This window comes from Barbus barbus (genome assembly GCF_936440315.1).
Source record: "Barbus barbus genome assembly, chromosome: 47".
Classification (NCBI taxonomy): Eukaryota; Metazoa; Chordata; class Actinopteri; order Cypriniformes; family Cyprinidae; genus Barbus; species Barbus barbus.
Window position 1 is genome coordinate 10,441,247 of NC_136725.1, and position 14,873 is coordinate 10,456,119.

General features: G+C 37.0%; 1 protein-coding gene across 1 annotated transcript in view; it reads right to left on the bottom strand.

The window, feature by feature from the left end:
• Positions 1 to 14,195, bottom strand: part of LOC306866192 (coxsackievirus and adenovirus receptor homolog) — a 51,010-nt gene extending 36,815 nt beyond the window's left edge. The window contains exon 1 of the mRNA XM_079411275.1: positions 13,869 to 14,195. Within this exon, the coding sequence (XP_079267401.1) occupies positions 13,869 to 14,031 (163 nt within the window). The 5' untranslated portion in view covers positions 14,032 to 14,195. The remainder of the gene's footprint in view (positions 1 to 13,868) is intronic.
• Positions 14,196 to 14,873: the final 678 nt, after the last annotated feature.

Consider the following 14,873-nt stretch of genomic DNA (forward strand, 5'->3'; position numbering starts at 1 on the left):
CTCTATATCTCAGGATTAGATGGACTTCTTTTTAAGAAGCGAGAAGACAACAAAATCATCCTCACTGCTTGAAGACTCCATTTAGCACTGTTTTGCAAATTTTTTAAAAAAATTAACGCAATGGATTAATTAATACGCAATGGACTCAGTGTGCAAGGTTTCTGTGCGTGACAAATTTTTAGCATAAATTTTTAGCATGACTGTGTGCAATGACCTTAAAAAAGACAAAGCCATAAAGCACTGTGAATGACAAATTAAAAACCACTGAGAAATAAAACTATTGATTTAAAGTTGACTATTTAGCAATAAGATTGAATGAATTTACATAATTTACAGTGCTTCATGGCAGTCAACGAGAGCTGTTTTGGCACATTTTTCTAATTTTGGCCTCAATTCTCTGATTGGTAATGTTGTTTTCACTAGGAATTCTGCTGTTAAAAATATGTTCTAATTCATCTAATGGCCTTTAACAAAAGCATATGCCATTGATTAACAACCTGATAGCTTACAGTAGGTCTGTTTCGAAAGGTTTATAAGATGGAGAAACCTAGATGGAGAAAATTGACTGATGCACTCTATAATCAATTTAGTGTAAGTGACAAAACTATAATGCTCCAGATATAAATCAGTGAATCTTTTTTGATTACAATGAAAGCAATCTAGATTTTTTGTTTTGGTGCAAGAACAAATATAAAAAATAAAAAAAAGCATCTCTAATGGTATATTCGTCTAAAACTTTATAGAGATGTTGTTCAGTCTAAATCTGTTGCCTGGCTACAAAACGCAGGCTTCAGCTGTTCTTGGTGTTCTTTATGAAAGAGACAGCAGGACAGTAAAGATAGGACTTTATTCACTATCAGATCACACCCAGCCCTGCTGATAACACACACTGTGCCGACTCCACTTAGGCCAATCTGTATGGACCTCATCTCTGCAGTGAACATAGTCTCAATATAATGAGAGTGATCTCAAGCATTACACACCAGAAAGAAAAACAAACCAGCAGGTGTGTTGAGCGCACCTCCGTTTGCTTTGCTCCCTCAGGCTCAGCAAGTGTGTCAGGGTCTATTACTGAGGAAAAGACGGATGAAAAGAGGAAGAGAGAAAGAGGCTCAAATGTCAAACATTAAAGTAGATGCCATTTCCACACAGCAAAATATTTTATGATCAATCCATAAAATTGTTTACAGAAAAAAAGCTTTACCTGGTGTTAAAAAAAAAAGATAGAAAGGAAGATAGAGCTCTTTGAATTGTTTAGATTATAAAAATGGCCCTATTATCAGGAGAACGAGAGGAGAGAGTGGAGAATCTAGACTGTAGAGATAAAATGTAAAACTGCACCAACACTTGCCACTGGATGTGACTGAGTGTATGAACGTGATATAGCAGTAAGGTCTGCTTTAAAAAGCACTGAATATGCATCACACAAGACTGCTGCAGGGCACAGCACATTGTGCGGCACCATACACACATTCATAATGCAATCTGTGTTTCTCTCAACATCCAACAGGCAATGGACCAATCAAGTTGCAAATGGATCACAGTGCATGAAATTCACTTTGCCTTTGCTTTGAATTCAAAGGTCTCTCTTAACCAATCAAAAAGTAACATTACAGAGGGGAACTTCCTGCTACTGCAAATGCAGAAATTCATGTGTGCCTGTCTTTCTTACCATTTCCCAGTTGTTTGTTAACAACAGCTTGTCATCCTCCACCACACCTCCAGTAATTGTATCATTAATTCAATGCTGCACCATTCCAGGCAGTCGCTACATAAAATTACTTATTTATCTAAGGATATCTGTCAGAACAACTATTTTTGGACTTGAGAATCTTGTAGTCTCTAAGCTTTTGTGGGTAAGCATAATTTCCAAATACATAAACAACCTTCAGATCTAACATACTCATTGTGATCTATATTGTTTTAATGCTTTGAAAAAGGAAAGAAAATCTAGTTTGTTGTTACATAAACACTGCATTTGATTTAGTTGATGTTTGGAGGGCAATATGAGGACAGTGTAGTGGTGGAAGCCTTCTGGGTAGATTCTGGCTCACATCAGTACTAGCATTCAGCTCACACCTAGACATGTTTGTTTAACAAAGTCACATTCACCAGACCAGAAAACACACAGATGACCTTTTCACAGTCAATATTATATTCTAAAAATAGTTTACACTCTCTAGAGAACCAAACTTTAATGTCTATGAAATTAAACCTGTAGATTTGACCATTTCAGAACATTAATTCATCAAATAAAAGTCACCAAAAGTAGAAATATTACTAGAAAAAAGCAACTTGCTTCTCCACCTTAACTGCCCATGTGCTTTGAAAACCAATAAGCCCACACAACATGCATGTTCATTTGCGCACACACACACACACATAACAATACAAACACACTAGAAGCTTCTCGGCCTTGCATCTAAAAAGGTTAAGTCAAAAGTGGTCAAACAGATAGACAGCTGTCACTCAGCTTAAAGATCAGCCAGGGTCAGACAGGCAGCTCAGCTCAGTAATCCCAATGAAAGTGTCTGATCGCAGCTAACAGGATTTCACTCTCAGCAAGAAATCTCAATCAAAGAATCAGAGAGAACTTGTGTTCAGAGCCAAAACACCAAAGTGGTCATATACCAACTTCTTATTTGACCAAGGTTAAAATAAAAACCTAAAATACATCAAAAGCTGAAAAACAGTTTACTCAAATCTCAATAAACATGGAACCTTTTTAAAACACATTAGGTAGGATGTGTGCGGCAGAAACAGACCCAGTATTAATCTTCATTTAAATCATGCTGCAAAGCATATTGAATAAACAAATCAAGCAAAACGACAGCATGGCTTTGCAAAAATGACATGTCAGAACACTATACGGTAACAAACGTATCTGATTAATTTGATTTTACAGAAATCAAACCTGACATTTCATTTGAAATATTCAACACTGTAGCTGAGAGCAAAGTTATTTTATTTTGCAGGCCTGGAAAGATTAAGGCTTCAGCTTGGGTGGGTTCTGCAGGCAAAAAAAGTGCACATGAGGATGTTTCTATGACGCTGAAGGAATTCATATTCTCACCAGTAAAGAAAGTGGGACAGATGCATATGGCTAGAATACGCTCAGACGACAAAAATTATTCTGAGGGAAGCTTTATTTAGGATGCACGAGAGGAAAAATTATCATTAACCTTCTACTACAAAATCTACAAACAGTTAAACTTAGGTTTTCGAATGTGCTAGAAGGCTCCAGAAAACCTTGCTAAGGTAAATGTCAAATCTTTGTAAACGCTATAAAGAATGAAGCGAAATGTCAAAGTTCTGATTTTGTGGGTGAACAAAGGACATTTCAAATATGTGTTTGTATTTGTGTCACATGAAAGCTCACCAGAGAAAAACAGTAAATCTGAGGATTACAGAACACCTAAATGCATCACTTTATACAGAATTAAAAGGGAGGGGGGGGGGAAGAGAGAAAAAGAGAGAGTGCTCTAAAAGTACAGAGATGGCAAAAAAAATTATAATAAATTCCTTTTGATACTAGCACACGGGATAGAAAAGGATGAGAGAACGACACAGAGAAATGATGGCCTTGTGATGTGGCCATGAATTAAACATGAATCCATTAAGACACTTAACAGCTGGCTGCCATAAAGCATTTTTTCAGAGGAACTTCTACAGTAGCAGAAACCATACACAGCAGCTTTATACTGGCGTCACACACACACACTTTACTGTACATGCAAAAGGCTCACTTAAAACAGGCAAACCTGAGACACAGATTTCAGCATAAAGGATTTAAAGAGTAGGTTAAACTTCATAACTACCACTGCATGGGTAAAATAGGTTTTATTTGTTCACAACGGAACAAACTTCAAACGTTACTGTTTGCCAAGTACCATGAAAACACAGCTCATTATATCCAGAGGCAGTCTCCAGGGAAACAATGTGTTCTGCAGTCAATTACACACATTTTTTTCGCTTTATCTCATATTTTTTTTACCCTCTGAATCTCGATATCTGTCTCCATCAATGCTCTTTAATGTCCACTGGCTCTGAGCAAAACGCTGTTGCACATACAGTTACTGACATGCACTGAAAATAAATGCATCACTATACAAAAGGTAAGAAGTAAAGAAGAAAAGAAAAAAACACAAGAAAGCAGAAGAAACAAAATTATGGCATTAAAATGCAAACTGTCATTCATCCAATCACAAGTGGTCATCCAAGACACATTACAATTTAAAACCTGTATTGAAACATGCATTTTAAATGTGTATCCAGCTGTGATCGGATTTTATCTAGACCCTTGCTCTCAGACTCTACATCTCTTTTGTCGGAGCGCAAAGTGCAGCACTAGAAAACAAATTTAATGAATGAAGCCATTAATCTACTTATGAGTGAGCAAGAAAGAAAGTGAAAGGAAACAATAACCAATTGCGATCTTGAATTGTGTGTTTTGGCACAACACAAGGAAGTTTGAATAAATTGTTTTGGTGCACTCTCTCAAAACACATCCCATAATGATCAAGTCATGTCAGTGGATGACAAGTAGGCATTCTTTTGTGGTTGTTTAATGATGTAGGTAATTGAAAGTGGATAAGCTCAATGTTTTAGATCCCATTTACACCCGTATCTAGCATAGTCCACCCATGATCAGATTAACAAATACACACCTTAATTCAACATGTAAACAAGGCTTATATGTGACACTGCTCAAGAAACTAGTGACTAGACCCCTGATCACCACAACCCTGAGGATGTTAACGCCTACATCCAAAACCCACTGCAACGACAAGGTCAGACCATACATAAACAGAGACAAGCTGTTGACACCTACATTCAAGGTTATTCTCAGCAGGTGGGCCTTGCTGATGCTATTTTGCTTTTGTTTCCCAACATCACATGAGAAGCACAAATATTTGCACTGAAACACACCGACTTCCTTGTTCCTTTTTTAAAGCATTTAAACTCATTTCACATTCATGCACACTCACTGTGTCTAATCATAGCGCCAGAAGCAATAGTGTTGCTTTCGTCAACGAAAATTATGACTATATATCGTCATCAACGAACCTTTAATCACGTGACGAAAACGAGACGAGACGCAACATAAATGCTGGTCATGTGACGATGACTATAATTAAATGTATAATGCAATATTGTTGACGAATAAAAACGAGACTAAATGTGGTTTACAAAATAAAAACTACGCTAAAAAGTCTCTTCATTTTCGTTGACCAAAACGAGAGGAATGAAATGTTATAAGGTTATTTCGTCTCGTTTAGTCGCGTTATTATTATTATTTTGCAGTATTTCTGTTTTCTGTGTCTCACTTCAGGGGCTGCATCAGGTCGCACTGCGCAGACGCAGGTGAGGTCACTTCCTCAAGCCCCACTCGCGGCATTATTTAGAAGACAACAACAAAGTTAAGTCTGATACAGAGAAAGGGACCGATGGTCGGCCAGCCGGGGTTCGTCTTTGTGTGTGTACTTCTAACATGTTTGGTTGGTAAAATAAATGTTGTAAATTCAAATCAGAGCGTCTTCCGTGTCTGGAATGGATGTATTCTTGAGTCTATAAGGTAACAATAATATAATAAGATAACCTTGTTTGAAGTAGGTTTGGCTAAAAGAAAATTTTGGTTTCGTCTATACTACTAGGTACTTATACTATATTGACTGGGTTAAATAGAATTGCATTACTAAAAAGAGACTAAAATACAATTTTCATTGACGAAAACTAGACTAAATGTCATCAGTTTTCGTTGATTAAAACTAGACGAAAATAGTCATGGATAATTCTGACTAAAATAAGAATAAAATGCTCAGACTTTTAGTTGACTGAAACTTGACTAGACTAAAAAGAGTATGAACGGGACTAAAACTAATAAAAACTAAAATGACCGCTTCACACAAAGACTAGAATAAAATTAAAACAGGCCACCAAAAACAACACTAAGAAGCAGAACGTAGGAAATTATCATAAAGGCTGTAATGAAACAGTTTGTTTGAATAAAGATGAGCACTAGATGTTTGATTTATCAGAAATGACAGAGCCCAAAAGGTTATTTGTAAAATATTACAAAATACGTTGCATATGAGCACCACAGGCTAAATGTAAAGATTGCAACATGAATCCTCCCTCATGCCGAGAAAATGGCACATAAAAAAGGAAATTGTGCATACTAATCATTATCTAGGGAAAACGAATCACTTCTTCCTCCACACAAGGGTCATTTACATATGTAGGAACAGATTACAATTTGCCTTAACATTAGAGTGGGGTTGACTTGAATGCTAATGCCAGAGGAAGCGTGCGCGCGCGTGTATGTGTGTGTGTGTATACACAGAGGGGGGTTGATATGAGACAAGGACATTCCATTTTTTACTTTTCCAGTCTGTGCAAATTTGCTTTTTCTCTAGCGCGCTGCCAGTCGATAATGCGTAATGTTTCTCAATGAGATAAAATGACTAAAATTGGTTCCTAGTCCCTACACAGCTGCTTTACTTCTTGCTTCCCTTATTTCTGGAGGAACTAAATCTCTTTGATAACATAAAATTGACAAAGGTCTTGTACTGTACATGATTAAATTTCCCCAATCTAGAGTATAATCTAATCGTAGAGAGCTGGAACGGACTTCTTGCATCTATCTGGAAGCTTTAAAACCATCTCTGAATTTGGCTATGTTTAACTGGCTTTGAGCTCGGCTAAGGCTGGACCAGGGATGAGGTAGATTTAATAGGCTAATCTGAATAGTACAAGTAAAGTGCCAATATTTGATTTTCCACTCCAGCTGATTCTTAAGCAGACTGATAACAAACTTTATTTTTCCAGTTAATGTGTGTAAGAGAGAAAGAAAGAGACAACAGTACTGGTTGTCAAGTAAATCTCAAGTAAATCTCAGTAGACATGATTCCTGCATAGTGAAGGCTCTCTCACTCACTCACAAACACACTGTGACTGCACCAAGACTGCATACACCTTCGCACAGACAATGTCAAGCTGGCAGACATAAACACACACTAAGGCAAACATAATCTCACACTGGAGCCTGACCACTCTCCCCACACAAAACACAAACACATAAGCCTATACACCATGCATTAGAAGCTGCATACTTTCAGAGAATGTTTTTCCTACCAATTTAGATTAAAGAACAACTGTGTTTTTGGATTAAGAAAAACTGCAGCATGACTGTCTACTTTGTGAATAAATGCTGAAACATGCTGATTATCTAAGATATAATAGAAGAGATAAGTGCACCATACACAAACACTGTCCTCGAAAGACCGGGAGGACACAAAAGATCATGTTAACCCAGCCTAGCAGTCTCTAAACAGGAAGGACAGGATCTACATTCTGACAGACGTCATCGTTTTGTTTATGAAGACACAATGGAGTAGAACTAATACATATTACCAGCAATTCCACTCTGGTAATTCTATTACTTGGCTTATATTATTATTATTATTATTATTATATTATGTACATCAGGTGGCCCGTTTAGCTGACAATACCGTTCAAAAGTTGTTGTTTTTTTTCCTAGCATTCTTTGAATGTAAAATTCAAAAGATCAGCATTTATTTGAAATAAAGACACTTCATTACTTTAGATTAAATGAATGCATCCTAGCTGAAGAAAAGTAATGGCTAAAAAAAAAAAAAAGCAACTTACCGAAATTTTTAAAAGAGACAAGGAAGGAAAAGGAAGAGAAAGTGACTGAACCATATCAATAGTCATGTCAGCCAATTCCTCATTAAATCGGCTCAATTTTAGAGTACTCGTTATTCTGTCAACACCATTACAGATGGATCAAACTCATTTCTCAGTTCCAATATGTCAGCTATGCCTTTGAGTAATATTTTCCTATTTTTATACTAATAGGTGTATCATTAAAAAATAAACACTTTCTGCTGTTTATACTGATTATAGATTCTATCTTCATTTACTCATCCATATGTTGTTTCAAGACAAAAGACTATATGTAGAAAAATGTCCATACAGCCAGTTAGGTCCAATGTTGTTTTGCTGACTACCTTTCAGAGTATGGATGAAAACTATTTAAACATTTTTTCAAAATATTGTATTTTGTGGTCTACAGACAATTTTCATTTTGAGTGAACAATTCCTTCAAGATGGCTGTATATCCTTGGAAGTCCATTTTACAGTGCGCTACCAGGAGATTTGAACGTACCACAAGACTTCATCAATCATGGTATCAAAAGGTCTAATAGAGATGAAGACATTTCTGTCTGAATCATAGATGGGAGTTTATTAGTCATGTGTCTGCATTAAGACTCATTATGGGATATAAACATTACTGAGGGGTGAGCCGAGGGACACAATGATGGATCCACTACAGGTCCTCCTTATCACTCCTTGAGAAAACAAGGAGGAGCTGATGTGTGATGGATGGAGAGACACAGAACGAGCGGTTCTGTGACCTTGTGTTTATGGAAGGTTTATCAGAACAGTGGGAGGAGAGAAGTGTAAATCCCAGCCCAAGACTGCGTGGCTATGATCTGAGCTTCACGGTGATTCACACATCCCTGACAGGAAAAAAAAACTCCTGCTAGCCTTTACATACTTAACCCTCAACCCTGCCAAATCCCTCTGAAATAAGATTCCATTCTCTTCCATTATCACTTTCGATTCCTCGTTTCATGCGTCTCTTCATCTCACATGATATACTTACAATTATCACCCTTTCTTCCTTCCATCCTCTTCTAAACTCCCACTCATACACTCATCCATGACTTTAACCTCTGCTCCCATCTCTCCTTTCTGTTTGAATCTCTTTACCGTCTCTTTTAACTCCCCTCTGTTCCCGCGTTACTATTTCAGCACGTGTGAGTGATGATCCATGCATGCATAACAAGTCTCCAAATGAAATTAGAGTGACCAAAAAAAAAAAACACTTTGCAACCTTGGTTATTTATCATTATCACCAGCTCTAATGGAATGTGATCGGCCCATCATAATGGCCCACTTACTCTCCAAATTGAAAAAGAAGGCAATAAAAACAGGCAAGAGAGTTGCACCCGGGATCAGAATGTTATAACGTAATAGGAGTAGGTGTCGCCTGCCGTCTCAGGTACGAGCCTTGCATCCTAAAATATTTACGAAGCAGAGGCCTGAATATTCATACGGGTAAGCATGTCCTTTCTGTTAGATGGAGGGCATACAGCGTTCACACACACGCGAGCACAGGTGCTTGGAGTGTGATTTTACTCCGAAGCTCAGTCCCTTATTCAGAAGGACAGCACCAGGGGGAATGTTGTGTTGAGAGGAGGAGAAACACACTACGAAATGCAAGGCTTTGAGTCACAGGTGAAGTTGCAGTCAATATCAGCGTTTCGTTTTGAGAGGCTTTGCTTGTTGGATTAGACAGCGCTGCCGCAGAGCAGAGTAGAGAGGGTGGCCTGAGGCCATAACTCAGCAGCTCGTCTCTCCTTAGATTACACAAAGATGAATCAAGGGGTATCTCAAATAAATCTCACTGCCTCATAGCATGCCTTCAAGCCATATCTGCTCAACATCTTTTCCTCTCTGTGGGTGCCCACTCTCACTAAACATCAAATAGTTTCTGTTCAGTCTAAAAGTAAGCTAATTAGAAAGAAATTACATTTCTTGAGAACAGTAAGTGCAATATGATTATAAAAAGATATGATTATCTATTATGTTAACAGAAATTGAATTATTAGTGTAATACTATAATGATTGCTTTTAGAATATTTAATTATAACAAGCACATTAGCAAGCACAATAATAAAATAGTACAGTTAAAAAAAACAGCAGTTCCCCTTTAAATTTGCTTGTTTATTTGTCTCATGTCTGTCAAATTCACTGAAATACGAAAATTTAAAAAAATTACATGGTGAAATATCTGACTGGCTGGTAAGAAACAGTTTCATTTATAACCCTCAATAATTCTCGTTTATTAATAAACCATGTGTAAAATGAACCATGTTCTGCTGAAATCTGTCTGACTCACTGCAGAAACATCTAGGTCTACTCTACTTTTTGATACCTCAGAGCAGTAGGCTTGTCTTGAAAAATGTGACATTCAGTAATGTAAAAAAACTAATTGAAAGAAGAGAACCTCAAAAACAGACTAAACCAAGATTACATTTTTCAATGGGGTCTACAACTCATAGCTGAATGTCTATGTTTGGAAAAAGCACTCCGAGTAGTGATTCTCTACCATCACGTTCCAAGGACTCGTGTGTGCTACAGGTCTCCTAGCAACGTTCTCCAGGCAGAGTCTCCAGAGTAGTTATGTTTATCAGGTAACTACATCACAGGTCTACTCAAGGTTGAGGAGGTTTTCAGAGCAGTATACTGACCTTAAATGAGGTTAAAACAAGACACTGCACTCGGTCGCTTGTGAATGGTAAGGTCCTGTAGGGTTCTTAATGGCTTTTGAAGACAAGTGTGAGTCAAACTTTAGAAAGGAGAACCAGATAATATTGAGGAGTTGAGTGCATACTACAACATGCGCCAGACATGAATGAGTGAGATTGAGCACATACACAAGCACAGGAGCAAAATAAAAGTGCTGACTGACCAGGGATGTCTGACGGCATCTGGCTAATGTCTAAGTGAAGGGACAAGCCTGTCAGAGCCAGTGGACGGTATTATTGGAAATATGTCTTTAACGGACACTAGGGACTATAGGACAGAACAGGGAAGACTACAGGACTGGACAGTGAAGAAAGTGTTGTCTCAGTGAGAAAAGCTTGCAAGCTCTTAATAAAATACATCTAAGTATTTGAAAGAAGAATATCAAACAAGAGCAATATTCTGCGTTGACATATTTCCTATTAAAACCACAAGTCTTTAGTTACATGACATCACAACCACAAACCATGATTTGGTATTAGTGCATAGCCGCGGGAACATATTTTATCTGGGGCGTGGCCATGTTGGGGGACTTTTGACAAAATCCTAATATTAAATAGCCCAAACTCATAGATAAACACACAAATGAATACGGAGTTATAGGCAAACCCGGATTTTACTAAATATTAACATCGCTGATACGCAAAAGTTTTGGTCAGTGCACTCTCCAATTCTCTCATCAGAAACAACAAAGTGCAGATGTACTAGCGATGTAAGAGATTAATTCCTCATACACTGCAGACATCATCACTGATTATAGCTTATAGCGTTTAGCGGTATCACGTGAATATTTCCCATGATATTCTGTCCGTGTGAGGGGGAGATGTAGTGACGCGTCACAAGGTGCACAAGAAAAACACAACCGCACCAGGCTATATATTTCTGGTCAGTTTAATAAATAATTAATCACAAAACTATCACAAAAATTAAGTATCTTGGGGATGATCAATGGTCACAAGGAAAATCTCAGACCTGACCCTGCGGCAGGGGGTGCTAGTTCTCATTGGCATTCTCATTCTAGACAACACTTTATTGGACAAAAATCTGTGCAGGATGAATCAAACATTTTAGTCCATTTTCACAGAAGAGAAAGATTGTACATTTTAATTATTTTCTTAATTATGGCAAAATTTAGGAGTACACTAGCAAACAGACACAGACTAAAAGCAATAACATTTTTCAGAAGCCTTGGTTCTGAAAGTATTTTTCCCCAGGAATTTGCCAAACAGACCAACAATGGATAAATATAAACTACTGATTCAAAGATGTTGTTATACATATAGAAACAACATAGTTCATTACAAAATGTGTATATAAATATTTAAGTAGTTTGACAGCGTTTGGAGAATCTATTACCTAAATCACAGTGCTTCATAGCAGTGGGCTTTTTTTGGCACAATTTGCTTGTTGTCATTCTCTGATTGCTGGAGATTTCCTTACAGAATAATGGATGTAATGTAGTTTTTACACCCCTAAGCCAGGTGTTAAACATGATTTAAAAAAAAAAAAAAAAACATTGAAATAATGCAGACTACTGGCTATAAAAAGACATATACAAGTTAACAACCTTGTAGCCCACAGTATGTCTTTCTTTAATCATTTATAACTTACCGTTAAAAATCAATTCCCCTATGGAGAAAATGAGTCAGATTTCTATTTCTGGATCTCAACTGTTGCACTTTACACAGAACTATTCGAATTTTTTTTTTACACTAAGACATCTCCAGTTACTACAATTACTTGGATAGAAAATCATATCAAATGACATGTTATAACATATGACATCTGTAATATTACACTTGTGAAAATGCCATGTCTTCACATGCCCATTTTCCCTTTATGAATAATCTGCGTTATGACAGAATGACACCTTGAATGAGAAATATCCTTGTAGCCAGCACCAAAAACAACATCCCTGTCTGCTGAGAAAGACACAGGGCATACAAATGTCAAACTCAACATTCTGTTGTGATGGTAGTGAGTCTGAAAGGTTAACACTATGGTGGAATAAATGTCACACACAAAGCCTTCTAAAACATACCTGAATGTCTTCCATGGTAATGAGAAAATGCATTATGTATCAAGGCTCAGATTAAACACCACAACCGAGCTTCCACACATTCCATATATGCATTAAAACAAAAGCAGTGTGTACACAAAGCTTGTTATTGTTAGACCCTAGTTTATCAGTAACCAGTTGCCTGGAAAGTCATCGCCCAATCCATGACACTCTTTCTCGATTTTATTTTTCCCTTTTGCTGGTCTGTAGGCTACGCAATCTGAATCTCTAAAGATCACAGGTAACCTTTGACCAAAACTGCACAGTTTCAGTTGTTACTCAAGAGAAATAAACAGAAGGAGTGGGTGGTTTCTGTGTTAATGTTTGTGTTTTCCTCATTCTCTTCCTCACACGACACACTAACTAGTTGGTCAACAACCAGAAGTGCCTAACTACAACACAGCATGTGCCTCTCTCACAGAAAATCAATGTTAACTACAGACAAGTCCACTGCTAAAACTAGTGTGCTTTTGTTTGTTTTTCTAGCCAAGGGATCAGTCGGTATCAGGTCTTATATGTAGACTGGATAATAAGCAACCTCAGTTTCAGACATCTAGAGGAGTCGTCTTGAGAAGGGGGGCACAAGTGGAGCTTGCATTGGCAGATGGCTGCCTGAAAGAAGCCCCTCTTGATGGCTTTAAGACGGTTAAGCCTATTGTGTACTGCCAACTAACAACAATATTCAAGAAACGTATTCTAGAAAATTAATAATTGCATCTGATCCTTTAAAACATACTGAAATAACACATCTGGTTCAACAGCAGCATAAAAAAGGACTTCATATAAATAAATGAAAACAAACCGCTATTAAACTGCGCTTCGCGGACTGGGTTGTTGTTAACAAGGCGTCGTTCAGTTGAAGAAGCCTCAGATAAAAATAAAAATACAAATTTAACTCTCCAAACCTGTGGGCATAACACTTCTATTAGAGGCGTTTATAAAGTACTGTTATAGCAGAATTATATTTCATGTGTAAATGTAACGTTAGTGTTTTCCTATTCTGCTTGAATCAAATAACAGTGTATAAATTATAGTAAAATAATTAACTTACAAATAAATTAACCTATTTGCAATAAAGGTATTTATTAACATTTTTGCTCTATCAAATGGTAATTTATTCAATTTAGTTGTTTCTAAATAGCGCCGTAGTAAGATTTTAAATTAGTGACCGTTTTGTTTTGTTTTTCTTCAACGAAAAACCTTTAACTTCGATTATAGTGACTACTTTCGCCAATTTGGTTTATAGTTGAAAGTACAGCTGAAACGGTAACATTATAAAACTCTGATATAACACAATCTAAAAGGTGAATGAAAACGTAATAAGTATTTATATTGAAAAAAAAACACTTTTGAGGAAAGGTAACGTTAGCGCGCGAGCAAAGCTCGGGAGGAAAAAAGACGAATTCAAACTTACCTGCGAGGAGAATAACATTGAATAAACAAAGGCAGGACGTCCTCAAATCCATTCCTCTGCTTTTAAACCACAATTTAGTAACCGGTGCGGGTATAAAAACAACTTTTCCCCGCGACTTGTGGTGTTTCGTGCTCACTCTTCTTTCGCCAGTCTCGCGCAGCATCAGAAGTCAGCTCGCTCGCGCAGGTGGATTGTGGCTGGAATCTGCACACGTGATTTCCGGAGGTATCAGCTGGAGAACTTTGAGGGGGTTTTACGCCCTCTTGCGTACACATGCTCCAAGAGTCACTCCTTACATCGACGCATATTGAATGAGTAATGTACAGTGTTGGGAAGATTAGGGGAGACCGGGGGTAATTGACTACTTGAAATATGCTTGTCATCTTTTGATACAAGAAACAAATATAGCTGCACTAATTAACAATACAACTGATATATTTTCACTAATAAGGACAAGACTATAATATTAAATGAAATGCAAAAAGTCAGTGTTACAATTGCCTCCACAAAAGTCATATTAACCCACTGTATATCAAATAAAAGCCTACCTCTAAATAATCACTTCACTGATGTAGTCTAATAATGCTACTTAAGATTTTTCTTGTATACAGTTCAAATTCTTTTAGATGTCAGGCATCATGCATTCAAATATCAAAAGTCTATTTCTGTTTTTGCAGAAAACTAAGCAACTATTCTAGTGGTATCTAGATTTTAATTATTTAAATATATATATTTCACTCCAATACATTAATCAGCTGATGAGTCAAGAACAGTCTTTAACCAAACTTAAAGAATAACTCAAATATTTGCTGTATTTTTAAGAAGATTTAAAAGCAACCCATCTTTAATGTGTAACACTAATAATTTTTAAATGTAGTTTTACATTTAAATGTTCATTTTCTAACAGAAAAGTATGGCGCAAGGTGCTTACACTGAGCCATGTGGCTCTGGAGCAATGTTATAATTGCCCCCGATGATACAGCATGATCAAATCTGATTACTTTT